The sequence below is a fragment of the Bombus fervidus genome, chromosome 14 (assembly GCF_041682495.2).
Source record: "Bombus fervidus isolate BK054 chromosome 14, iyBomFerv1, whole genome shotgun sequence".
Taxonomy (NCBI): Eukaryota; Metazoa; Arthropoda; class Insecta; order Hymenoptera; family Apidae; genus Bombus; species Bombus fervidus.
In genome coordinates this window covers 6839349-6866440 of record NC_091530.1, presented here as the reverse complement: position 1 = coordinate 6866440, position 27092 = coordinate 6839349, and the positions used below count along the sequence as shown (strand labels likewise).

General features: G+C 39.1%; 1 protein-coding gene across 12 annotated transcripts in view; it reads right to left on the bottom strand.

Moving 5' to 3' along the window:
- Positions 1–27092, bottom strand: part of LOC139994435 (uncharacterized) — a 136457-nt gene that overhangs the window by 38536 nt on the left and 70829 nt on the right. For 2 of the 12 annotated variants that reach the window (XM_072017062.1, XM_072017063.1), the window contains exon 1: positions 7175–10303. The exons of the other annotated variants lie outside the window; for them this stretch is intronic. Coding sequence is in view for 1 of the 2 variants with exons in the window: in XM_072017063.1 (XP_071873164.1) it covers positions 7175–7200 (26 nt within the window). In the remaining variant the exon portion in view is untranslated. Of the gene's footprint in view, positions 1–7174; positions 10304–27092 lie in introns of those variants that run through there. 12 annotated transcript variants of the gene reach the window in all.

Here is a 27092-nt window from a genome sequence, read left to right as displayed (position 1 = left end):
AATGGTCGTTTCCAAAATTTAATCTAAAATCATATTTCTGAAATTCAGTTGCTTGTTATCCCTTTTGTTTGCCTAACTCTATATATTTAAATTCTTGTATTAACAAAAATTAAGAAACTGACCAATCAAATAATAATGGTTTCAAAATGTAATCTAATATCCTACGTTCCTTGTTATCTCTTTTGTTTGTCCAATTCTATGTAAATTTTTGCATTAACAAAAATTGAGAAACTGACCAATCAAATAATAATGGCCGGTTGCAGAATTTATTCTAAAATTCAATTGCTTGTCATCCCTTTTGTTTCTTTAATTCTATATAAATTCTTATATCAACAAAAATTGAGAAACTGATTAATTAAGACGCATTAAAACATTAACCGACTATTGTCAACAATTTCCCCGCAACTCTGCCCTGTATATCGATTTCAGATTATACGCAAGTCTGTGCTTACTTGCATTAGAATTTCACTCGAATTTCAAGGTTCATCCTAGAACCGCCTTAAGCCATGAGCCATCCTATACATAGGATTTACGCGCAAGATACGCACGAATCTGGACGAACAAATAAATAAAATAACGCAGAAAGCACGTTCTCACGTTGCTTCGCCCTAAAAGTAGATATGCTGCACCGTGCTCTGGGTCAGCGTGTCGAAATCGCAAAAAAGACTGTGGTATGCGATAACGCCGATTTGTACGACTGGCCATTCCAGCGAAAATAGCGAGTACAAGGTATTTGCCAAGACCGGCGTTAACGAGCATGAATAGGCGAGCAACGGTACTTACGGACAGGTAGACATAATTCTCTGTTCAACCTAAACCAACATCTTAGCAGCCTGGACCGTTTCAACGCTGTGTTCAAACTTTGACAAACTCGATGGCGATTTGAAAACTCACCGAAAATTCGTACTTGCAATTTCTAACGCGATATAACCGCGTAATACGTCCGTAATAACGTAATATCGTCGTGCTTTTGATTTTTCGGCATCGATCGAGAAATGGCCGTAGAAAATACAACAAGACGGCAGCGCGTGTCATGAAACAGGTTCCTCAGGTGCAAAGGAAATTATTCGATTTTTCGATTTGGCTTGTATTATATCGGCTATTTGTCGAATCGTGTTTTCTATTAGGTTGTCCGAAAAGTTTCTTTTTTTTTCTTTTATGAAGAAATATTCGTTTTTTAATAAATAAATAAAAAATAAAAATTCTTTTTTCTTTTATATTATTTCGTCGAATTACGTACGAGCCATTTTATTTTGTTGAGACAAACAACGTGACATTTCACGGGACTTGGTTCCTATGAAGCTGCACTGTTGCAAAAAACAAGTTTGAGAAAGAAAGACAACCTAATCGCCGACAACCTAATCGTCGAAAGTCAATTACTTGGAAGATATGCCGGCTGCTGAAAAAATGGAATTGTTCGATGTTCCACAGAAATCAACCGAATTTTTTAGATTTGTTTCTTCGGTTTTCCTCGTTTATGAACTCTATCGTTTCTTTTTTTATTTTTCAACGCCGAGTTTTTAGTAACAATACCTTTCTCAACGATGAATCGTTGACTTTTTATCGAACAAAAATGCAATTTTTGCTCGTGTTCCTTCACGTTTTTCGTAAAATTTATGATAGGAACACTTGCTCTGCGTTCCACGTGTATACTCGTCGTTGTTTGATTTTACCTGCGCACCTCGTGCGGCATTTTCGAAAGGAAACTCCGCAGGTAACAGATTAACAGGCTGTGCGTGTTTATTTGTGCAAAAATACACAAGAAAAATATAGAATACGCAAAACTATATGAAATATCCATAAACTATACGACTGATTAAAAGTTGAGGAAATAAAACTCCAAGTGGAAACTCGAAGAGGTGAGCTGCGACGTTCGCGAGACGACGCGAAAGTCTGCGGCGCATGGGACGATCGATTCCGAAAATCGAAAAGCAAAAGTGAAAAATTGAAATGCAAAATACGTACATCACGCTGTAAGAGAATCCTAACCGAGAAGCTTCGGAAGATCGGCGAAATCGGAAGATATTTTTCTATTCTCGAACAAGTTTTTTATTTTTCTATTCGAACAAGTAATTTTTCACCAGACGAGAAAAAACCAGTGTCAGCTGGTAAAAAACTTGTAATTAAATAACGAAAGGTATTTTTCTAACATTGAGATAAACAGAATCGTTCGCATTCTCTGGCTACTTTTTTTAAAGCTCGCGTCTCGTATCGTGTTACAAAGCGCGATAACCAACGACGAATATTTCAATAACTGTGTTATCTTCGTCTAACGATCAGTAAGCTGAGAAAGTTACAAAGCTCTCCTGGCAAAAGCGATGAGATACGCTCGACACCAATAAACGCGTTTATCCGAAATATTTTGCAATTTCCGGTTACGTCGGATTGTTGATAAAAAAAAGTGTTTGGTAGATCGACACACCGAACGATAATACGATGTATCGCTTAACACTAGAACTACCACAGCAATCACATTGACTGGTTTTACAATTTTATTTTAAATTTCCTATTTCGTTTCATATTTTTTTTTTTTTTTTTTTTCGCAATGATGTAACGACTTTCGCAACGATAACTAAAAGAATAATATAATGAATTTTATTTTGTCTTTTACGTATTCAAATTCAAAATAATTTTGCATCAAGGCTACTTATACCAATAGCAGTAAAAATGACTGGTATTTGTCAAAGTGTAAAAGGGTCCTGCAATCTGTTTATCGAACCCAATTAACCAGTTTCCTCGTTTCGTACAAGTTGCCACGCGTTTTTAAAATTTGTACCACGTATCGTTCGATACGACGATATCAGTTATCAGGAAAATTGCGTATCGATCGCTAGATCGCTAGATGCTAACGCTAGAAATAGCACACCGGTGAAAACGACTGGTTCATCGTTAATAATACTAAAAATGTACTACATAACGTGGAATTGCTTCTGTAAGGATGCAATAAATCGATAAATATAAAAATATTCTATTACGTATTTTTTAAAGACCAGTCATTTTCACTAGTTTGGTAGAAATAGTTTCGTGTTAAATATCGGTAGTTCTAGTGTTAAGATTACCGAGTTACTGACTTTCCAATTTGCATTTACTCTTTTCTCGTGCAAAGATAGCAAGAAACGTGTATCGCTGATCTGTTCGATTTTCTAGCAATTAATAATTCAATTAATTTCATTTCACGATTTCTATTTCGATCTCTTCGATCTATAGATCGATTTGTCTGAAAGTTCCTTCGCTCAGCCCTCTGCGTCTACCTTTTACGATCGAAAACGACTACAGTTTTTTTTTTTTGGAAATAGTTAACAATCAATTTTCATTGAGAATTATAAATTATTCTGCCGTGGTACTGTAACGTGAATAATAAATAATTATCGTATGTTTGATTCTAGCTGAATCTAATGAATTCTAAAACGGAGATGCTGACAATTATTCGCACTAATATCCAAATTCGATAATAAATATAACATAAGAATTAACAACCACCAAAACCCTCTAGTAACTCAATTACTTAACACGACGGATCAGATTCGCAGACTAAAAAGACACTACCCTTTAGATTTAAGCATTAGATTCAACTAGAATCAAACATACGATAAACAATTATTATTCAAGTTATAGTTGCTACGTCCCGCAACGCGAAAACAAAATTTGAACGTGCGACTCGCGATTAAAAAAAAAAAAGCTATGTCTTGTGATAAATTTACCTAAGGATATTAAGACAGTTTAAAATTGTAAATAAAGTCGGCAGTTTGAACAAACATTGGGGATCTTGCCAAACAGTTTCAAAAGAAAGATCCCGATGTCTTTTCATATATTCTGTCCGACAGATATAAATAAATGTAGCGACTTAGAGCAGCAGTTAGTAATTGCCATTTGTTAACAGAAGAGTTTACATCCGTCAGTCTATCAGTTAGTCTCAACCGAAATCGAGTTGGAAGTTATAAGTATTAATTGCGTTGACTATGGAGTCGAAATAAGTTCGTTATGGTTCAATTAATCGACAATTTGTATATCTAAGAGCGATCGACAATATGCATATTCAATTTTGTATATTCTCTTCCCTGATAATTTCGAGTTGTACGATATTCGGCATTGGAATAAAATTATTCGTCGATAATTATAATTGGCGATTAAGAATATTAAGTATACGATTAATGCGAATAGAAATTTTGTGTATTAATTATATATTATAATCGAGTAAGATTTGAATAAATCGTAGCATATTGATAATTTATTTCGAACAACTTTAATATTCCTCCGTGCCAGTATTCCCGCACATAGCAGGTTAGTCCAAACGTGGAATTTATTGCCAGTTGCATTAAACGCTAGTTAACGCTACCCGTGTGCATGCAATTTCTTGATTAAATCGTATCATCGCGTTGAAGAAAACGGGGCAATTTAATAAAACGTAACAATAGTACCACGCCAGAATAATTTACTTATAATTCTCAATGAGAGTTGATTGTAAAATTCTTCTAAATAAAAAAAAGAAAAAAAAATGGTACCACGCCAGAATAGTTTACTTATAATTTTCAATAAGAATTGATTGTAAAATTCTACCAAATAAAAAAAAAAATGGTACCACGCTAGAATAATTTAATTATAATCCTCAATGAAAATTGATTGTAAAATTCTACCAAATAAGAAAAGAAAAATGGTACCACGCCAGAATAGTTTACTTATAATTCTCAATGAGAATTGATTGTAAAATTCTACCAAATAAAAAAAGAAAAATGGTACCACGCTAGAATAATTTAATTATAATCCTCAATGAAAATTGATTGTAAAATTCTACCAAATAAGAAAAGAAAAATGGTACCACGTCAGAATAGTTTACTTATTATTCTTAATGAGAATAATAATTAATTATTATTATTAATAGTTATTAATATCTTATTATTCTTAATAGTCAATAATAATTGAGAATTAATTCTCAATGAGAATTGATTGTAAAATTCTTCCAAATAAAAAAAAAAAATTATTCACACTACGGTAAGAATCTCTGGTCGCAGCTACCGTTTTCTCTAATTAATCGATCGTTTAATATTTCGTGAAATTGAGAGCATCCTATGTTTCGGTGATCACGCGGCTACCAGTTACGCGAGACTGCCGAATATGTTGGCAACTAAGTGATTGCGGATTTTCTCATTACCACCTAATGACAAAATCCGCAATCACTTAGTTGCCAAGCCAATACACGACGAGTGCGTGCATGTGGATCAACGATTAAGATACAAACGAAAACACGATTGGAGTGGACTGTGTTACACGTGCTTGAACAGCAACGTGATAAGACAGAGTGGTGGAAGATTTTTATAAATAGAATCGCTGTCCTGACAAATTGTTCCGTGTGGAAATCGCCGCGATATCGCTGCATAAAAACACGCCACACCGCGTTCCTTCTATTCCCGTTCGACTTTCTACTCTCAATTACACAGGATGCTTCGTAGACACCTTTTTAATTTCCGCCAAGCGGACCAAGTGTCTCCGCAAGAAGAGGGCAAACTATCGGATTCTCCAGCCCCCTCGTTCTTTCCACCGATTAATTTCCATACAAAGAACGATCTCGACTATTCTCGTAAGTAGAATTTACCAGACCACTTTACCGGCTAACGTTAAATTGGCCAAATAAGACATTTCTACGGCGACGATAGCAGAGAGCAGCGGCGGAAGTGGAAAGACCGCTCGTACAGCAGTTGAAATTCGTTTCAGGACACGCGAAACGTTTAATCTGTTTCGCTGTGCTTCGATGTTGTTCGACCGGTGAATATCGAAATACACGGAATTATCCAAACGTCGAGAATGCAAGAACGCTAGAGCTTTAAATGTAAATGGTGATTCAGTGGTGAACGACGACAACATCTAGCGATTAGAACGCGCATATTTATGCAAATTCCTGTTCTAACGAACATTTGAAAAAATGCTACTTCGATAGAAATAGGTTTCACTCACGAAATATCGTAAGAAACGCTACGCTCTCGATTCGCGTGCATTTCGAGCGTTTTAAAAATCATCCAATCTGCCATAAATGCGTGAAAATCTGTATTTTAATCAGATTTGCTAAATTAATTAAGAAATTAATTTCAAATAATTAACTGCTTTTCTGTTTTCTGCTTACTCCTTATTGCGTGAACACGATAAGCGTAAAGAAGGTATAGTACCAACAGCAAACTTATTGCAATTTTTGCATTACGTTTTCAACAAAATACCGCGTTTCACTGCGATTTTTCATCCCTGAAAATTGCAGGATTAAACGTATATTTTACGGCTTATTCCGATGCGATACGTCGCTTACAATTGTTCGGCAATTTCCTGCTATCCTGATAAATAGTAGTATTGGCAAACCTAAATTTATCCGATTGGATTTACCCGAATAGCAATCAATATATGAACACGAATGGTCTAAGCTGAAATTTCATAAAAGTCTGTCTGCGGACAATTGTTCTTCGATTTTAATCCCACGATTTAAATTAAACCTGGCATTTTCCCACTCTACCACAGTCAAATAATATGGAAAAGAAAAGAAACGTTGTACGGTGGCTCCCTTCTATGTAATAAGGTTAATTGCATTTGAATACTTTTCATGGAAAACTTGTATCTTTCTATATACTTTATAAACACTTTAAAGACTGTCGTCGATAAAACTTCAAACCAATTTTAAGCTCCTGTACAACACGTTTTATACACCACATATATATATCTTTTTTCAAAAATGGTCTCGATCAAGATTCGTGTCACGTTATAGCCGATGAAATTTTAAAATGCTTACTACGATACGTACACAACGCGTGACATAATTTAATCACACAATTAAAAAGAATCGAAAAATCTGCTGCATCTGCTATTTGCTTCCAAAACGAAAGAAAGATCGGAGACGAGCTAATACTACATTTGCAGACTTAATGGGACGAGATGATCGCCACAGTGTCAGTTACAGTTAACGAAATTTCAAATTGTTTCGAACAACACAGCCAAGCCATCGATCAAAAATGTCCCATGGTAAATTTAAGGACTCGATAACGAGGCACCGTGGCGCGCGCGAAATGTGTTTACGAAAATCGTATTATTGTAGCGTGACGCACACGTTTGTATGCGCTTGAATAGGTCCGCGAGGCGAAAGATTTCGGGCCGAAAGGAAACTTAACCCGAAGAAGAGTGAACGTGGTTTGAGACCTACCAGTGTAGCGTTTTGAGGATTCTCATGGCGTGGCTTCTCAACAATTCGTCCTTCGCTCAAACCTCATGGACGGACTCTCTCTCTCGAACGATCGAGCTAAGAATCTCAATGGTTCGCTATATGTGCAGACTTTCCATCTTCCTCCTTTTCTCTCCCTATACTCGTCTTCGTTCATTCGCGTACTCTCATTCTCTTCTTCCGATGAGTCTTCTCTCCTTTTATCCTCTTCGTCGTGCTCTTCGTCCCGTTCGTAGAATCGTCGTATTAAACGATGGAAAACAACTTCCAGGATGAGATTCCTCTCCTACGCTGTTCCTCCTGTATCACCTCGCTGTTCCCGCCCTTTCTAACATTCCCGCCGCCCTCCAGTCGCACCACACGCACAGGTATTCCACCTCGAAGATCAGCTTGCCTCCTCCCCTCCACATCGACCCGCACTCTCGCTCCGGTTACGCACTGCCTGCGAAACACCGATGGATAATCAGAGAACACTCGATCGTTTGCTGGCGTATCGATCACGTTCCTTCGTTTATCACTTTTACGATCCCTTTCCCGAAAATCAGTTTCCCAAAAATTGTCACTCGTCGGGGAAAAGGTACGTCGCTAAGAATCTCGATGCTGTCCGATGGAGACGTTCGCGTTTCCCAAAAATTGTCACTCGTCGGGGGAAAGGATACGTCGCAAAGAATCTCGATGCTGTCCGATGGACACGTTCGCGTTCCTGTTCGGTCGCTATCACCTTTTTGATTGATAATTCCGTGGAAGATCGGCGCTGATTGGATCCTCGAATAACGAGCGGATGTATAGCTCGGCCACGAGATACGGAAGACTGTCAGTGGCTCGTGCGGTCGTCCATCTTCTCGGCTTTTGGTTTTCGCAATCGATGGATCCGCACGCTCTTGGATATTCGGAGAAAGGACGTATCGTTGGACGACGGAAGAATCTGAACGGCTGCTGCGAACGTTCGCACTGGCGGCTGTCGCTCTGGCGATGAATTCTCTGCGAGATTGACACTCGGATCGCTAGAGAAAGGATACGTCGCCGGACGACGTGGAAGAATCTCGATGGCCGTTCCTCGCCAGGTTGCTACCTGGCTTTTCCAACCTAATGATTGTTACGCAGACTGAAATTATTCGACAGAGGATATATCGTTCGGTAGACGCTGCGAGACGTCCATGTTCCTTGGTCGTAAGCCGAGAGACAGAGAGAGAGAGAGGCAGCGAGAGAGTCGGTTAAGAAAGAAACGAAAGAGACGCGGAACGAAGAACGGGGCGAAGAAGGAAAGAAAGAAAGAAAGGAGGGACACGAAGAAGCGCAGACTCGGCGTGCTGGCGAAGGTGTATGCACCTTTTGAAGGCTGCATGCAGCGGCCACGAGGAAAGAGGAGAAGGAGGAGGAGGAGGAGGAGGAGGAAGAGGAGGCGGCCGGAGACCGCGCTATATCGTATGGAGAACGCTCGTACCGGTTTTGGCCCGCCGACGGACAGGTATTCCCGACTCCGTTAACCGCCTTAATTGCGCCCGGCTCATATCACCCGAGGGGGAAAACCCAAGCTTTTCGTTACCCTCTCTCCTATATTCTCGCGCGCCGCCCTTCTTCCCTTCGAGCAACGATTAAGGTTCTCGCGATGATGGTACGCGGCCGCGAATTCGCATTCGCCAGTTGCGTCCCCGATCCTCCACTTTCTCCGTGCGCTCCTCTTCGACCGCGGGTCTTCCGCCGTTTTTCCTTCCAACTACGAGACTCCTTCTCTCCGACTATATGTCGAATTTCATCCACTGCGTATATCAAAATCCCGTAGTTTTCTTCCAGAATCCGATCGTCGATTTTCCACTTGCGACAAATCTGCAAACTTTTTTACCGAAAACCTGATGCGCGTGTATGTATATACGTGTATGTATGTAGGCGCGTGTATTTAACACCAACTATATCGTCCACTCGTTTTCTTCCGAAGAACTTTCGACTGGAAGCGCGCTCAACAGCGACGATATGGAATTTCGCGAAGAGACTCGCGGACGTTGATGCTGTCGCAGTTGGCGGAAGAACCGGAATCGATGGTTTTTCGATGGAAGACGGTGCCAGGAGCCGAGCACTCCTCTTCTTCTTCTTCTTCTTCTTCCTCCTCTTCTTGTCCGTGGAATCCGGCGAGTGGCACTCTGTGGTTGTTGGACGCGCACGATTCTCCTACCACTCGACGATCCAGCAGCCAAGTATCTCGGTGTTAGCGTGGATCAGCGCGAAAAACGCGCCGAAACGATAGTTTTCACTTTCAAGGCCGACGTTTCCTTCTCGATCTTTCAAACGTCTCGACCGATGGTCGAAAGGGCCGCTGAGTATCGGCGTGTACGACGCGATACGATCGTGGAACGCACGAGGAACGCTGGCATCCCTCCAGCTTCGAACTGACGTGAGTTTGTTGGCTTCGCTTTACTCCGACCGAGGCAAGCCGGTGTCCCCTTCTCTCTTTCTCTCTCCCCCTCTCGTTCTTGTCTCTCTTCCTCGTTCTCTCTCCGTATGTTTCTCTTCGTCTTTCCTTCCCCGCCTCTCTCAACCTCTTTACCTTTCCCTCAACGTCAACCTCTCTCTCTTTCTCTCTCTCTCTCTCTCTCTCTCTCTCTTCTCTTCGTCCGGTCGCCACCACTTTTCAGCTGCGCGTTCCTACCTTACCTCCCTCCAATCGTGCCTGTTTCATACCCCTCCAACGGTCTCCACGCATCGTCAGGTTTCCTCTCTTTTTCCATCGTACTCGTGTTGTAGGCATTCTTCCTCTCTTTTCTTCTTTCTGCAGCGTAGTCTCTTCTTTATACCGTATTACTATACTCTTTCTCTCCTCTTTCTTCCTTATCCGTTTCTTCTTCCTTCTATTCGTGAGTCGATGCCGAGTTTTCTTCTTCTTCTTCTGCTTCTTCGTCTTCTTCTACCCTTTGCTTACCGTAAAGGAGCTGGCTTTGTTCGAACCACGAAATTCCGGCTCGCCTTTTGTTTTTCCCGACGTGCTTTCGCTCTTTTCGGAGTTTCGATCGCGCGCAATTCCTCGGCCCGAGAAAAGTGACAGATTTCGTGTACCAGCGGTGGCTCATCTGCTGGGATCTTCGGCCAGTGTTCCGTATAAGGTGGTTCGTACTCCTGGCTTTTATCTTCTTTTTTTTTCTAATTTAATTATAATTTTCAATGATAATTGATTGCAAAATTTTTCCAAATAAAAAAAAATTCTTTTTTTAATCTTCCGTGGCGATTTCTTTCTCGTCGACGGTCTTCCTTGAGTTTTCCACGTTTGTTCGTTAGAATCGCGTCTCGAGTCTGCCTCCTCCAACGATTCCATCTCCTGTCACGCGAACGAAAAATACCAGATAGCGTGGACAATTGGCGAATCATCGTACGAACTGCGATTACGCGAGCTGTTGAGATTTCCAACCGAGTTCCTACGTCGGAACAAACAAATCATCGTTGACCGTCGTTCCAACGACTGTTCGCGGATCTTCGAATTTGCCCGCCTTTCTTCCTTGCGAACGTCCTTCCCAACGTCCGATCGTACAATTTTATTTATCCGAGTCTCGTTCGTTACAGCGAAATTTTAGTTTCTTCGGGCTGAATTAATCGACCTTCCGACTCGATCCGAGTTGAGCGTCAATTACGCGAACACGAGACTCCTATTGCGTAAACGAAGGACGATGTAACCGAGAAAAATCGACGAATCCCTGGTTTCTTCACGTCGGACGAATTCTTTTGCTTCTTTTCTCTTCTTTCCTCGTTCCTAACGTATTTCGCTCTTTCTTCTGCCTCGTCAGAAGATAAAACCGAAAGACACCCACGACACGAGAATCCTTTTCTTCCTTCGGCCGAGTGAACTGAACGCGTATCGACTTTCCAAAAATGTCACATCCTTTGCATCGGTTTGTCGCGAACTTTCCCCTGTAAATTTCGTTTTTTTTTTCAAGAATTCTTCGCCGTTTTCATTCTTCCGAGTTTCCATTTACCGCGTTATCAGAGCGCGCGCCTTTTTCGAGCACCGTTCGAAACTCGCGGACCTCTCTTTTCTCTTCCTCCCGTCGCCGATCCCCTCTTTCTCTCTTTCTCTCTTTCTCTCTCGCTCTCTCAGCCAGCTATCTCGCTCTCGGTCCTCCCTCTCGCTCGGTGTCGTCGCTCCTGCGTTCCGAAGATCACGTAGCCTAGCGTTGAAGTCTCTCGGTCCTCGCGTACCTACACTGGATATCGCGAAAGTATTCCAACGCGTGTAGAATCTTTCTGCGTGTACACTTTACGCAAAACATTGCGCAATTTCATCGACGGTGCAACGAGACACACCTCGCTGTGTTTACATTGGGAAAATTTGAATGGAAAGCTGTAAATTTACGTGGAAGATATACGACGCGTTTAGTGCAAGTACGCGTGTACGTGTTGGTGAAAATTATCGAAATGTTCGAACAATTATTCGCTGTATCGACAAGTTACGGTACTCGGTGAGACTATCTTTGGCATTGGCAGCATCCATTCACGCGGTGTATCAATTTTTCGCCGAGTGTATATTTTCCGACAAATGTCTCGTACCTTGCGCGTACGTTTTTGGATCGTTTTCAACTTTTGCTATTTCAATCGCGATAGTCGTGTCACTTTAGAACGTTCACAACATTTTCTAGAGTATAATATGTACGTAACATGTTCATGAAATGTTTCGTGGGAAATGTTTGAATATTTCTCCCAGTCACTGTGCTTTCGTATTATACGAAACGTTATGGAATCCGACTAGTACTGTAACGAGACACGGCTAATACATTAGGATATTTTAAAACAATCTTTCGTTTTGTAAGCAAATTACAAATGCACATTTTTCGTTTCGTATTATTTTATTGAATTACGCGTCATCCATTTGATTTCAATAGAATGTAATTTGGTAAAATGATAGCAAACGAAAAATTTCTTTTTGTTATTGTTATTTAATTTGTACTTTACAATTTGTCCAGCTGGACATTCGGTACATTTTTCTAGCTAAACCAAAAGTGTGCGTCTATTGGGTTGGCAACTAAGTGATTGCTGATTTTGTCATTACGTGGTATTGACAAAATCCGCAGTCACTTAGTTGCCAACGCAATATTATTTCCTTAGAAGACAGAAGAAACTTTTGGGCAACCCAATACTGAAAATGTGTACAGAAGATATGCCAGATATTTAGCGGAAGCGCATAGTTGGCAAAGATCATCAAAATGTTTGAACAATTATTTACTGTATTAACAGGTCACGATATTTACCATGCGTTTTCTATCACGTTGTATATTGTAACTGTACGTTTTAGTCTGTTCTTCATGTTGTATACTAATTTCTCGATATGTGTAATTTTGTGTGCACATATCAACGGTCGAAAAAGAAATCGGCAGGTACGCAGAAAAATACAAGAAAAGAACGGCAACACATCCAAACCAGCTGGCTGCTGAAGCGAGCAAAACTCACATAGAAAGAAGAAAACAAAAAACACCGCAAAAACGATTAATTATTATAATTAAATAATAGTAATAAAAAGAAAACAGCCCACTGACCTCACTAAAGAAATAAAATAGTCAAACTAGAAGATGGTATCCCGCTGGGGGTAGCCATCCACATGTTATTTAGCAATTAAGTTAGACAAATTTACCAAATGTCTAGCTGGACAGATTGTAAAGTACTAATTAAATAATAAAAAAAAAGTGTTGTGCTACACTAGATTAGCAGCATAGTAGTGACACACATATATGAGTATAAATGTGTGGGAGTATATGCGTGCACAGCATCTCGTAAAACAGATGAATGCAACTGTTCCATTGGTAATGTGGTATAGAAGATGGTGAGACAAAGAGAGCGCTGAGACGCGTGCAAATTTATATCGACGAATATCTTGTACATCGCATATTGGATAAATCTGAAACTATTTTGATATCAATTCTAAGTGTAATCTAAGTGTTCCTATACATTTATTTCGGCGATTAAAACACTTTAACTGCCATGTTAAAATGACATGTTTCGCTTAGGACTCCACGGGAGTATTTCTATTATTCAAAGCGTGTAATGGGAAAATAATAATAAATTGATGATGTAAGACAATATTCTTCACCAATGGACCGTTTATCTTATTCGTGGTTACCAGTGACCACACTCGAAGATGGTATCCCGCTGGGGGTAGCCATCCAGATGTTATTTAGCAATTAAGTTAGACAAATTTACCAAATGTCTAGCTGGACAGATTGTAAAGTACTAATTAAATAATAAAAAAAAAGTGTTGTGCTACACTAGATTAGCAGCGTAGTAGTGACACACATATATGAGTATAAATGTGTGGGAGTATGTGCGTGCACAGCGTCTCGTAAAATAGATGAATGCAACTGTTCCATTGGTAATGTGGTATAGAAGATGGTGAGACAAAGAGAGCGCTGAGACGCGTGCAAATTTATATCGACGAATATCTTGTACATCGCATATTAGATAAATCTGAAACTATTTTGATATCAATTCTAAGTGTAATCTAAGTGTCCCTATACATTTATTTCGGCGATTAAAACCCTTTGACTGCCACTTCGAAATCACATGTTTCGCTCAAGACGCCATGGGAGTATTTTTATTATTCAAAGCATATAAGGACAAAATAATAATAAATTGATGATGTAAGACAACATCCTTCCTCAATGGCCGTTTATCTTATTGGTGGTCATGGGTGACCACAGTGGTGCCTTGGCAGTTGACAATAGTTGACTGCGACGTATTATAGCAAGGCTTCGTTTATTTCAACAAACCATTCGCATTCGTTATTTCGTCGTAAGCAAAACGTGCAGAATATATTGTTGGAACGTGTACAAGATATTAGTAGACAGTATTTGCTCATTCTATATATAATAGTAAGCTATGTGCACACTTTTAACTTCAATTATATATATGATTATAAAGCAGCATTTACGATTATTTTGTAAGCTATGTTTATAATAATATTCGTAGATTAGCCCTCAAAGATATGGATGCAAACACAGTGCTCCGTTAGATGCAAGATTTGTTCTCATTTTTTTTTTTATTGGCGTTCTAATAAAAATGTTTAATTGTTCAAGGGGGCACTTTTCATTTCAAAGTATCTTCCATTTATGGGTTATATTCAAAATGCTCTAACAGTCAATTTTGATTCAATTTTTACAATTGTAAGAAGTTGAAGCGCTCCGGTCATCAATGAGTGTTGACAAAAATTCATAGAGTTTCGCATAAACAAAATATATTTGTAAAAAAAAACATGTTCTACGTTGTTTCGCGAAAAATTATCCAGGTTAGCTGCGGAGATGAAATCCGCTCAGAAAATTTTTTCCTCCACTGCCCCAATTTTCCACGCTGATTTCGCGATTCTCTTGCTACTGCTCGTGTTATTTACTGAGAAATGTTCGCCCGGTGTAACGTCGAGGATTGGGAAAATTCTGAGACTCGATGGCGCTCGAGTGTCTATTCAGAGCGAAGACAGAAAGTGATTCTGTTGCTTCTTATCCACTAGGGATGTCGACTGCCAGACACGGTTTTCAGAACTTTTAACAGACGTTCTGAGGGGGAAAATTCGTGTGAACGATGGACGGTGAAGGATCCAGCGAGTTTGTATTTAAATATCGACAGGAAATTAAACAAAGAATTAATTATTGAAATATATCTGTTCAAGTACTAGTCGGAGAAAGCACGTGGGTACATAGCAACGCATAGTTTGGTTGCACGTGACGACCTTTCCGGAGAAGATTGGATTTTTCAAGAGAAATTGAAGTTTTACGATCAAAGTTCGCGTTCAACTTTGGATTCGAAGAACATCCAAGTTTCACTTGGCGAGCCAAGTTTTCTCCGTACGCATCGATAAATACCACATCTATAACCTAAATATACTTCTTTTTCTTTTATTATTTAATTTGTACTTTACAATTTGTCCAGCTGGACAGTCGGTAAATTTTTGTAGTTTAATTGCTACATGACACGTGGATGTTACCCCCAGCAGGATACTATCTTCGAGTAACTTAAATATACTTGTCGTAAATCTTCATTTTTATCATTGTCCTAAATAATATCCTAATAATAATATCCTAAATAATAAACGCAAATCAAGACGAACGCAGGTTGCAATTCTATAATATAACTAATTACAGATGTATCTGATATAGATCGATAGATCTCGCTAATAAGTATAGTTTCCTCAATGGAGAAAACGTGTACGCGATGTTCAAGCCAATACGAGACTACGAGTTGAAACTTGGCAATACAGCAAACGCGACAAGACGCGAAAAAGTACGCGTATGCTGTTAGCGAAAGGACGGCAGAAAAATGATTGAAACGACGAAAGAAACGAAACGAATGGTCTATCTGTCGTCGAAAAGTGAGAAATTGGATCAGAAATGTATGCGTAGAAACTGGCGAAAAATACGGCCAGTCGTGGAATTAAATCACAATTGCTTCTTGGAATAAAATCACCTTTTAGAAAAGATGCCGCTTTCTTAAATAGAACGGATATTGGAATTTTGTTCTAAAAACGCGCGCACGATATTTTTCCCATACCTGATACCTGTTGTTCTTTTTTATTCCTTTAGTTTCCGATATCGTCTTCTTTCTTTAACGTTCGTCGCATCCTTCTATAACGTTGGTAATTTTAATCTCTATCTTATCGACGAAACCTACAAGAATCATTTTTATCTCGTAGAATAAAGGAAAGTAGGAATCGCGATCGGCGGTCGATCTGGTGCAGAAAGGTGGCGATTTAGCAGACCGTCCCTGTTGTCAAAGTGCAACATCGGTAAAACGAAAACAGCGGACCACTGCAGCCTGTCCATTCATCGAGCGTCATTTGCGGTAACAAAGGCGATAAAGAATGGGATCGGGACAACCGGATCGTAGCGCTCGACTCTTTGGTCTTCGTCTCGTTTGCTTTTTTCTACGTTGCCGGGTTACAGCGCCGGAAGGAGTCTCTTGTTTTCGATTTTCACAGGAAACCGACAACGAGCATATCGATTAGGCGAGAACGCCAACAACCAGCTCACAATAGAAACTACCAGGATAGAACGTTGTAACGTCGTTGAAATTCATACACGATCCTAACTTCCAATAGAATTTCACCGACAATAAGGGAATATCGAACTCGCCGACAAACGTACGATCTGTTGCGCTATGGAATTATTGGATTGGCAACTAAGTGATTGCTGGTTTTGTCAATACTACCTAATGCCAAAATCCGCAATCACTTAGTTGCCAACCTAATATGATAATATTCCGGTAACGTTCAGTTTTTCTAAAAAGACTTTCCCTCTCCACGCATGCGCTCACGCTTACTTTATACCTTATCAGCTATTTTATGCTAATCTACAAAATGTCCAGCTGGATAAATTGTAAAGTACAAATTAAATAAATAAAAGAAGAATTTTACGCTATTGAGAGCGATTGCAATACCGAGAAATACCATGAAAAAGATAAAAAGAAAAAAGATGACGATGGTATAGAAAATTGTTAAAAATTGACAGAGAAATAAACGACAGGAGTTTACCGGAGGTTTGCAAGTGATGGAAATTTGCAGTTGGTCCAAGTTTAGGGCATTGGAGACGCATGGAGGGCGGACAGGAATTTCGCGTTAATTTCGCAAATAATTACGCGCGGCTGTATATCGCTCATCCCGATTAGAGCCTCGTAACTGCGTTTTTTCTCCGCTGTTGGTTACGTAATCGTTTCGTAATGATGCGGTCGAGTTAATTCGCGCGCACGCTCACCTGCAAACCCATCGATCGGACGAAACAGCTGGAATACGTTCGTTCGGAATTCACGTAACAATAGAAAAGCGACGCGGACCGGGATGAGAAGTGACTGGTTTGTCAAATAACGCGGAGATTGCGTAAAGGCCCCTATAAACGTTGAAACTCGTCGCGACGCGTCGACACCTATACGTTTTATCTCGAATCTGCCTTTGTTTACCTTCGCGTTGCCGATTCTTCTCAGTTTACCGCGCGTTTTTCACAATATCTGATTATTTTCGAATTTCCCGTATTTATTCTCTGGTGTGTTGATAATAAAAAATGAAAAATCGAGGAGCAAATATAATCGATTGGCAACTAAGTGATTGCGGATGTTGTCAATGCCACCTAATGATAAAATCTGCAATCACTTAGTTGCCAACCCAATAGAAGGAGGAGACAAAAGATGAGAAAAGTTTGAGAGAAAAGATGTGGTTAAATCAAGGGACATAGATTTTCTAATTCCGCGATTTATCAAAAAGAATACGAAGTACGGACGAAGCCAGTGATCGTAGGAAATATTTCTCTATGGATTCTGCTTTTTAACACATTGTTGACCGGTTACGAGTTAACACTTTGACTGCCATGTCGAAATCACATGTTTTTGCTCAGGATGCCACGAGAGTATTTTTATTATTCAAAGCATATAATGGCAAAATAGTAATTTGATGACGTAAGACAATGTTCTTTCCCAGTGGACTGTTTATCTCATTGGTGGTCACGGGTGACCACACTCGAAGATGGTATCTCGCTGGGGATAGCCATCCACATGTTAAGTTAGAAAATTAAGTTAGAAAAATTTGCCAAATATCCAGCTGGACAAATTGTAAAGTACAAATTAAAAAATAAAAATAAAAGAAAAAACTAAGAATTCTAACCACATGTGTGAAAAAGAGAGAGTTTTGCCCGCTCTAACCTTCTCGAAGATTTCTTTCCAATCAGACAGCCAAATAAGTTAGGAAAATTTACTAAATGTCCAGCTGGACAAATTGTAAAATACAAATTAAAAAATAAAAAAAAAAGGAAAAGCTAAGAATTCTAACCACATGTGTAAAAAAGGGAGAGTTTTGCCCGCTCTAACCTTCTCGGAGATTTCTTTCCAATCAGACAGCCAAATAAGTTAGGAAAATTTACTAAATGTCCAGCTGGACAAATTGTAAAATACAAATTAAAAAATAACAAAAATAGAAAAAGCTAAGAATTCTAATCACATGTGTAAAAAAGGGAGAGTTTTGCCCGCTCTAACCTTCTCGAAGATTTCTTTCCAATCAGACAGCCAAATAAGTTAGAAAAATTTACCAAATGTCCAGCTGGACAAATTGTAAAGTACAAATTAAATAATAAAAAACAACATAGCCAAATTAACTATACTCGAATTGAAATAATAGAAACCTTCCTAGCGATTGTTGGTAATAGTATTGAAATCCCCAAGTTATAGCAATAAACAAATAAAATAATACAAAAAAAGTAAATAGTAATAAAAATAGAAACAAATAGGAGCGTTTAATAAAAAAAAATTATTAAAAATAAAAAAAGAATTTCTTTCAAAGGAAGCAAGTTATTTATTTCCTGCAAAACTCCTGTATCGATACCAGTCGCTTTCCGATACCGACTCATCGATACAGATTTACGTACATCGTAACGCGTATCGTGAAACCTACCTGTCGATGTATGCGTCGCAACGTGTCTCAGGTTTCATGATACACGTTACAATGCATCGTGTTCGTCGCGATCAGAAGCAACTTGTATCGACGTGGGAATCAAAACTGCGTCTTGGTCGGTGAACAAGGCCCGATCGGACGCAGCTTTCCACATATCGCAGAGGGTGGCAACGATACCGAACGTAATTTACGATAGACTCTGATCGTTGTGTTTTGTTTCTCGATGCTTGGCCGAACTTTATCCGACAGACGTTGAAAAGCAGAATCACGTAGACGCGAATAATTTCTACGATCGCTCGGTTCGTTCGTTGCTAGTTGCTTCGATAGCGCGGAATTAGAAAATCCGTCGCTCTCGGTTAACCGTGTTTCTGGCCATTTCTTTTTAGTCTTCGATTTTGTATTCTTCGCGATCAACCTCCTAGTGCCGATAACGACACTGGAATTGGGAAATGCTGGGACATTTTGAAATACGCGTTTCAAGTAAGGTATCGCGCCACGAACTGGAAGGAATCGATAACGCGGAGGTAAACCGAAGCAGATTACACGAAACTTAGGTGCCGATGCGTCGCAACGTATTTCAACGCGCATAGGAGCCTTTACAACTTTTATATTCTTCCCGGTTTTTCTTCGTTTTCTTCTTTGTTTGCTTCCCACCGTTTGTTGGATCGGAAAAGCGTTTCTTCAATGTACTTTTGTGCAGATAATCTATACGGCAGAGGTTCGCTCGTTCGAACTCGTCTCCGTCCTTATTTCGAATTATTGAAAATTATTGGGAAAATGTCGGAACAATCGGAGAAGCTTTCGATGTTCTCGAAACGAGACAGAATTAAAACACGTTCATCGAACGCACAAATCAAACGGCAGCAGACCGTGAAAAGAACGTCCGACGATAATTCGTATAGACTACGGAGGTTGATGCGTTTGCAGAAAATTGAAAAATGGAAGAACGCATGTACATTGGACAATTTATCATAGACAGAGTTGTAGAAAATATACATATCGCCTATGTAGAGTGCATATCGTATGCAAAAATATAAAAAAATATTTAAAACATAGTACTCGTTGGCAATATAAAATTTCCATTTCTCTGCTTGTGTTGACAAAGGTGTAAATCTCGTATGGAACGATCGGTCAACGAACGTATCAATACGTATCGATCGATGCTTGTGTCGCGACACGTTTCAGCCGAAGCTTCAACGACGTACACGAGCTTCGAACATCACCGACGAGATAACGCGAGAAAAATCGTATAGTCACATGGCCTCGCTGTTGTATAATCGAGCTACGCGATTAAAATGTTGCGCGTATGCGCGCGGGAAAACCTCCGCTGGATAATTGTACGAATTGACCGGATGCTCGGTGAAGATGGCAGATGTTTGAAACGGTTGGACGAAGTGGCACAGTCTGCGAACGTTAACAATGCCTGTAATTTTCTACCGCCAACACTGAGATTTTTGTAGAGTACTGGCGGTTAAAAGGACGAAAAGATTGCCTGCGAAATTGGTACGGCAAGTGAAACGTCGAACCAGAGCGTACGATAGTCAACGAGCAGGACAATAGCTCGTGATATTAAATTCTTAGAAAGCAAAGTTAGGTGGAAAGCGTCGTTAGAACGGTCTAAGCAAATTTTCGGCTAGTTTAGCGCGTAACTGTAGTCGTTGGCGCTTCAAAATAAATGAAAATAAATCCAGTCGTATAACCTTCACGCTACGAAAACAATTCTGTCCACAGGTGACCATAAATAATATTTAAATTGCAAACAAACATTCAGTCAGATATCTGGGCATGATTCTGGACAGAAGAATGACATGGAAACGACACATCGTAGATAAATCCAAACAACTGAAATCAAAATTTAAAAAATTCTACTGGCTCATTGGCAGACGTTCCAACTTAAGCACGCAGAGTAAAATAACGCTATTGTTGAGATGTGCATAATTTTGTGTGTTAGACTAGATTAGCCGCGTACTAGTGACACACGTATGTGAACGTGAGTGTGTAGAAGTATGTGTGTACGCGGCGTCTCGTAAAACAGATGAATGTAACTGTTTCGTTGACAGTTTGATATGGAAGATGGTGAAGAAAGAGAGTGCTGAGACGCAAGTGTGTATCGATGAATATCTTTGGAATCGTTTATCAAATAAATACGTAATTATTTTAATGTAAATTCTAAGTGTAGACTTAGTATTCCTATACCATTATTTCTGTAATTAAGATCCAAAATTCTCAACAGCTATATAAAGCCATATTAAAATCTGTTTGAGCCTATGAGATCCAACTATGGGGAACTGCGAGTAATTCCAACATGGAAATTCTTCAACGATTCCAATCGAAGACTCTAAGATCCTTAATAGATGCACCTTGATATGTTACCAACGAAACAATACATGGCGACCTTAAGATACCTACAGTTAAAGAAGAAATATCCAAATTCAGTAATAGATATGTTGACATATGCATAGTTTTACGTGCTAGACTAGATCGGCCGCGTAGTAGTGATACATGTATGTGAATACGAGTGTGTAGAAGTATATGTGTGCGCGGCGTCTCGAAAACAAAGGAATGTAAATTTTTCGGTTAACAGTTTGGTATGGAAGAAGGTGAGACGCGTGCAAATGTGTATCCATGAATATCTTTGGAATCGTTTATCAGATAAATATATAACTATTTTAATATAAGTGCTAAGTGTAAATTTAATGTTCCTATACCGTTATTTCGGTAATTAAGATCCAAAATTCTCAAGAAGATATAACATAAGAATTAACGACCACCAAAACCTTCTAGTTACTCAATTACTTGACACGACGGATAAGTTCCGCAGACTAAAAAGACATTACCCTTTGGATTTAACTAGATCAATTGGATTCAACTAGAATCAAACATATTATAAACGCTTATAATCCAAGTTACAGTACCACGCCAGAATAATTTACTTATAATTCTCAATGAGAATTGATTGTAAAATACTTCCAAATAAAAAAAAAAGAAAATTCTCATTGAAAATTATAAGTAAATTATTTTGGCGTGGTTCTACGTCATGTTTAAGAAGTATTTATCTCTTGTTTGATTCTAGTTGAATCTAATGCTAAAATCTAAAGGGCAATCTCTTTTTAGCCTGCGGATATGATCCGTCGTGTCTGGTAATTGGGTAACCAATGTGTTGAATGACGTGGATTTGGGTATGGTCGTTGTCACACTAGCGTTGTCAAGAGAGGGTTGGATCTGTGGTGTCGAGATTTGAAAATTAATTACCTAGTTGTCTTAATTACAATACGTTATTGTAATTAGTTCACGTTAAACAACTATCGTTTCCTGTTTAATCAACATCTGTTTAATCCATTTATTGTAAATAAATTAATTGTAGTAAAGATTTTTTTTTATTTGCAAGAATTTTACAATCAATTCTCATTGAGAATTAAAAATAAATGATTCTGGCGTGATACTATAACGTGAATAATAAGTGATTATCGTATGTTTGATTCTAGCTGAATCTAATGATCGTAGTAAAGATCCTAAAGTATTGATATTATTATATTTATTAATTGAATCCACCCGTCGTTTCTTCTCAATTCCAATTTCTTTTATTTTTTTCTTATTCCACTGCAAATATCATCGGATCCATTGACGAGCGAACATTCTTCATTTCATCGGGCTATTAAATGGCTGGTAATTTCGGCCCGATCCATCGTCATATCGACGTTGATTCGATAGCATTCAGCCGTGCTACCGTTAAACGTCCAGCTCAAAGCGTGTCTCGCTCTGAATTCGTCTGAAATTCGACCCCGTTCTATTCATTGCCATAGGAAACCTAGCGTCTATGGCGCCACGATTCCCAAGTCTACAGGTTCTCGATATCCCGCAAGCAGAACCACCGACGCGTCATTCAACCGACAGAGCATTCTCCAGACGCCGAAACCAACACGAAAACACTTGCTCCTCTTAGAAATTTGTCTCACAAGTGGTTTCCAAAAGCCGACCCTCTCACACGAAAGTCTGATTGCCTTTGGCGACGGTTGTCGAAAACGATAGGAAACAGAGAGCGAGGTGGTCGCGGCTGCACAATAGACGAGACGAAGGACGTGCACGTTGCTGTAAACATTGCGAGCCTCCGATGAAGAGAAACACGCACAGCCGCGGACAATCGGAGAATTTCCAGCGACCATCGGCTGTAACACGTGTACTCGAGCACCCAGATTTCGGCTGTCGAGTATTTTATGGAGAAGCAACAGCGAGAACAATGCCTGGCCAGCGAATGTCCCGCGGGGAGGTTTCCAGCAAAACCAGATTCGAGTCGCGGAAATTGCCAGCCAAAAGTCTTTCGAGGCCACCGACTCTCTTCTTCTTTATTCTCGTGGCCGAGAACAGCCGCAGAACAGAGTTCTGCTAGTCGCGTTGCTTCGTCTTCTTCGTTGTATTAGGCAACTTTTTTCTTTTTTTTTATTTGGAAGAATTTTACAATTAACTCTCATTGAGAATTATAAGTAAATTATTCTGGTACTATAACGCGAGTAATAAGTGATTATCGTATGTTTGGTTCTAGCTGAATCTAATGTGTATTAGGCAACTAAGGTGGTTAGGTTAGGTAGGTAAGTTAAGATTAGGTAGATAAGTTAAGGTTAGGTAGGCAACTAAGTGATTGCGGATCTTGCCATTAGATGGTATCGACAAACTCCGCAACTACATAGTTGCCAAGCCAATATTACACATACGAGTCGTATTCAACGATTCTTACGGAACGAGAGCGAAGAAGAAGAGGAAGAATTAAAAGAATCTTTTAATCGCAGCTGCTCGACGAGATATTTCGAATGCTGTGGATCTGAATGCGGGTAATCGCGAAGCTCGTGACAACTGTCATTTATTTCTTTCAATAGCGATTTTTTTTTTTATTATTTAATTTGTACTTTACTTCTAGCTTTATTGCTAATTATCGTGTTTTCTCTTTAGTATTGAAAATAGCGAATTTGGAGGAGGAAAAAAAGCAGAGAGAAACGAATGGCAAGATACAACAGATACATTGAAAATATGGTATTTTGTGACATTTAGTATTAGCTCGTCCAAAAAGTTTCTTTCGTTTCATAAGATGATAATAGACGAACAACAATTTCTATTTTATATTGATCTATTTCGTTATATTTCTATTATGTTCGTGTATAATTCAATAAACTAATATAAAAGAAAAAATATCGTGCGTCTATTATTTCCTTATGAAACGAAAGAAACTTTTCAGACAACCTAATATAAGAAACCTGTCGTTCAGACTTCGTTTCCCAACTATGGGGAACAGCGAGTAATTCCAACATAGAAATTGGTACGCACCTTGGTACGTTACCAACGAAACGATACATCACAACGTTACACCTTAGACCTAAGCACTAAATTCAAATAGAATAAAACATACTATGAATACTTATTAATCATGTCATAGTACCACGTCAGATAAATTTGCTTAAAATTCTCTAACGAGAATCGATTGTAAAATAAACGCAAATAAAAAAAAGACTTTGTTTCGTTTTCCTTGTATATCGTAAGAATATGAATTTTCTAATTTTCTTGTGCTAATCGATCGTTGTGTTCGTAACAAGCACGGGACAGCCTGATATTCGTGGACTGCAGATTTTTCGAACGTGTTACACGCGACGACTATTTAGTCACAGGGGCACTGACCTCTTTTCCCTTAAGACTGGTCCGGACAGGGCCACTAGTTTAGTCGAGCAACGAGTAAAGCCGAATTTACACCGTTGATTCGTTGAAAAACGTCGCTTTCATCCTCGTTTCATCCGCACCGGACGTCCGTAGCAAACTCATTTAGCAAATTAGTTTTACTCGACTAAATTACTCGCCATGTCCGAACCAACTTCTACGACTTGTAGCCGTTAAATCGGCACGCGTGCTAATTCGAAAGATGTAATTTTCCTATTCCACTGGAAAATCCAGCGAAATCTCCTCCGTTAAATCGTTCTAGCAAACTACTGGGCGAAAATTTTACCACCTGTCCACACACGACTAACGGCTAAATTACTCGCTGTCTGACTAAATTACTGCACGTGTCCCAGTGAATTGTCTGTAAATTGTTAGGTAAGAAAATTAATAAGACGCGTTAATTAATAAATTGTTAGATGGAAGAGTATCCGGTGAGAATGGGGAAACGTAAAATATCGGAAAATATACAATTGCACGAAGTACGTTTTAACAATTATCTTATATGTGCCACTGAATGAAAAGGAGCGAAAATTGCTGATGTAGACACTCAGTGGCGTTGGACACTTACAGAGAAACTGGCGTTAAGAGTACTTTGGTCTTTCAAAAGTCTAATAGAATTGTTCGTGTCGCCGTCGTCGACTAATAACATCGAGAACGTTACGAGCCTTTATTAAACCGATCCACCCTTTGACGTTGCCGAGCGTAACACGCGGTGCAATAACGCGGTCGTTTGAGACAGATTACACCCGAGCGTTCTGGTTTCATATCCGCGAGTTGCAGCGCAGAGGGTGAGCCACCTAAAAGGGAACGTCTATTTCTGGTGCTGCTGCTAATAACGTAAATCGTGTCAAGGGCAAAGCTGCATCATCTCGGGTCATTTCAATTTTCTCTTTCGCCTGTGTTCATCTGCTATCGTCGTGAGTTTAATGACCACGATAAGGACAGATTTAAGTATGTATGGGCTCGTTTCCACGTAACCGACATCGAGAAACTTTTTCATGATGTTGCTGCTTTTCTTGAGAAAGTAGCAGCTCGACACCGAATGTTGCCTCAGTGTGCACATAAAAATGTTTCCGTAAATTTTTACGAGTTTCTATCAATCTTTATACGTTGCTGTTTGTTAAGTTTCCTGTAAGTTTCTATAAGTTTCTGTAAGCTTTTATAAGTTTCTATAAATCTGTAAACGTTGCTGTTTGTCAAGTTTCTTTTAGGTTTCTATAGGGTTCTATAAGTTTGCATATGTTGCTGTTTGTTGCTCGTTAAGTTTTTGTAAGTTTTATAAGTTTCTATCAATCTTCATACGTTGCTGTTTGTTAAGTTTCTTCTAAGTTTCTATAAGTTTGTATATGTTGCTGTTTGTTACTCGTTAAGTTTCTGTAAGTTTCTATAAGATTCTATAAGTGTGTATGTGTTGCTGTTTGTTAAGTTTCTTCTAAGTTTTTATAAGTTTGTATTTGTTGCTGTTTGTTACTCGTTAAGTTTCTGTAAGTTTCTATAAGTTTCTATAAGTGTGTATGTGTTACTGTTTGTTGCTCATTAAGTTTCTATAAGTTTTTATAAGTTTCTATGAATCTTCATACGTTGCTGTTTGTTAAGTTTCTTCTAAGTTTCTATAAGTTTGTATATGTTGCTGTTTGTTACTCGTTAAGTTTCTGTAAGTTTCTATAAGTTTCTATAAGTGTGTATATGTTGCTGTTTATTGCTCATTAAGTTTCTATAAGTTTTTATAGGTTTCTATAAGTCTGTAAACGTTGCTCTTTGCTAAGTTTCTCGTAAGTTTCTATAGGTTTCTATAAATTTGTACGTGTTGCTATTTGTTACTCTTTAAGTTTCTCTAAATTTTTACAAATTTTTACAAGCTTCTACATAAAGCTGCTGTTGGTTGAAAATGTTTTTCGCAACATGCAGCGACAAAAGGCGACAAAAAGTTGCTTCGCTCTGCTCCAGTGGAGCCTTAACGTTAAGCTGCATCCTCGCCGAAGCAACAACGAGGAACATTTCACGACGGAAACAAACGTCTGTTTGAAAGCGACACAAAATCCAAACGTTCCTCCGACTATGTCGCTTCAGTGCAAATAAAATGTTCTACAAGTTGATACTCGTTGGATACTGTTTGAAACATGCGACAACTGAAACGTTCTACTCATTGGCTTCGGTAAGAACGTAGCTTTAAACCGTGGGTTTCGATACGACGATCGAAAACACGTTAGAATCACGGAAGCTTCGACTAGAAGTCTTTAAGATTGCGTCAGATGGCGAGCAATCTCGATTCTCGAGTGAAGCGACTGCAATTCACCTGTGAACGAAGAGCGGTGGTTATCTATGATCGATGAAGCGTGCTTTGCTCTTTCCCAAGGAGATAGCCTCGATACGAAGAAAACGAGGAAGTCGCGTCCCGAAAACTTCGTTTCTTCTTCTTTTCCAGTTTTTGCCTCGAACGATGTTTCCGCGAGGAAATTCGATCAACCGACTATTTTCCTTCGCTTTATGCCACCGACGTTCGTTTATTTCGGGTCAACCGAAGGAAAATGTGCCTCCCTGATTTCATTAAATACCTTTCCCCTCCATGCAACGTGTAACTTTATATACGAGTAGATATTTTTCCTGTCTTCGGAAGAAAGACAGTTCTATTCTATTATCGTATTTCGAGATCTAATTTCGGATAATACTTATATATATATCATTATCCGAATTATTATCTTTTGATTTTCTATAAGTTTGTATATGTTGCTGTTTATTGCTTGTTACGTTTCTATAAGTATTTATACGTTACTGTTTGTTAAGTTTCTCGTAAGTTTCTATAGGTTT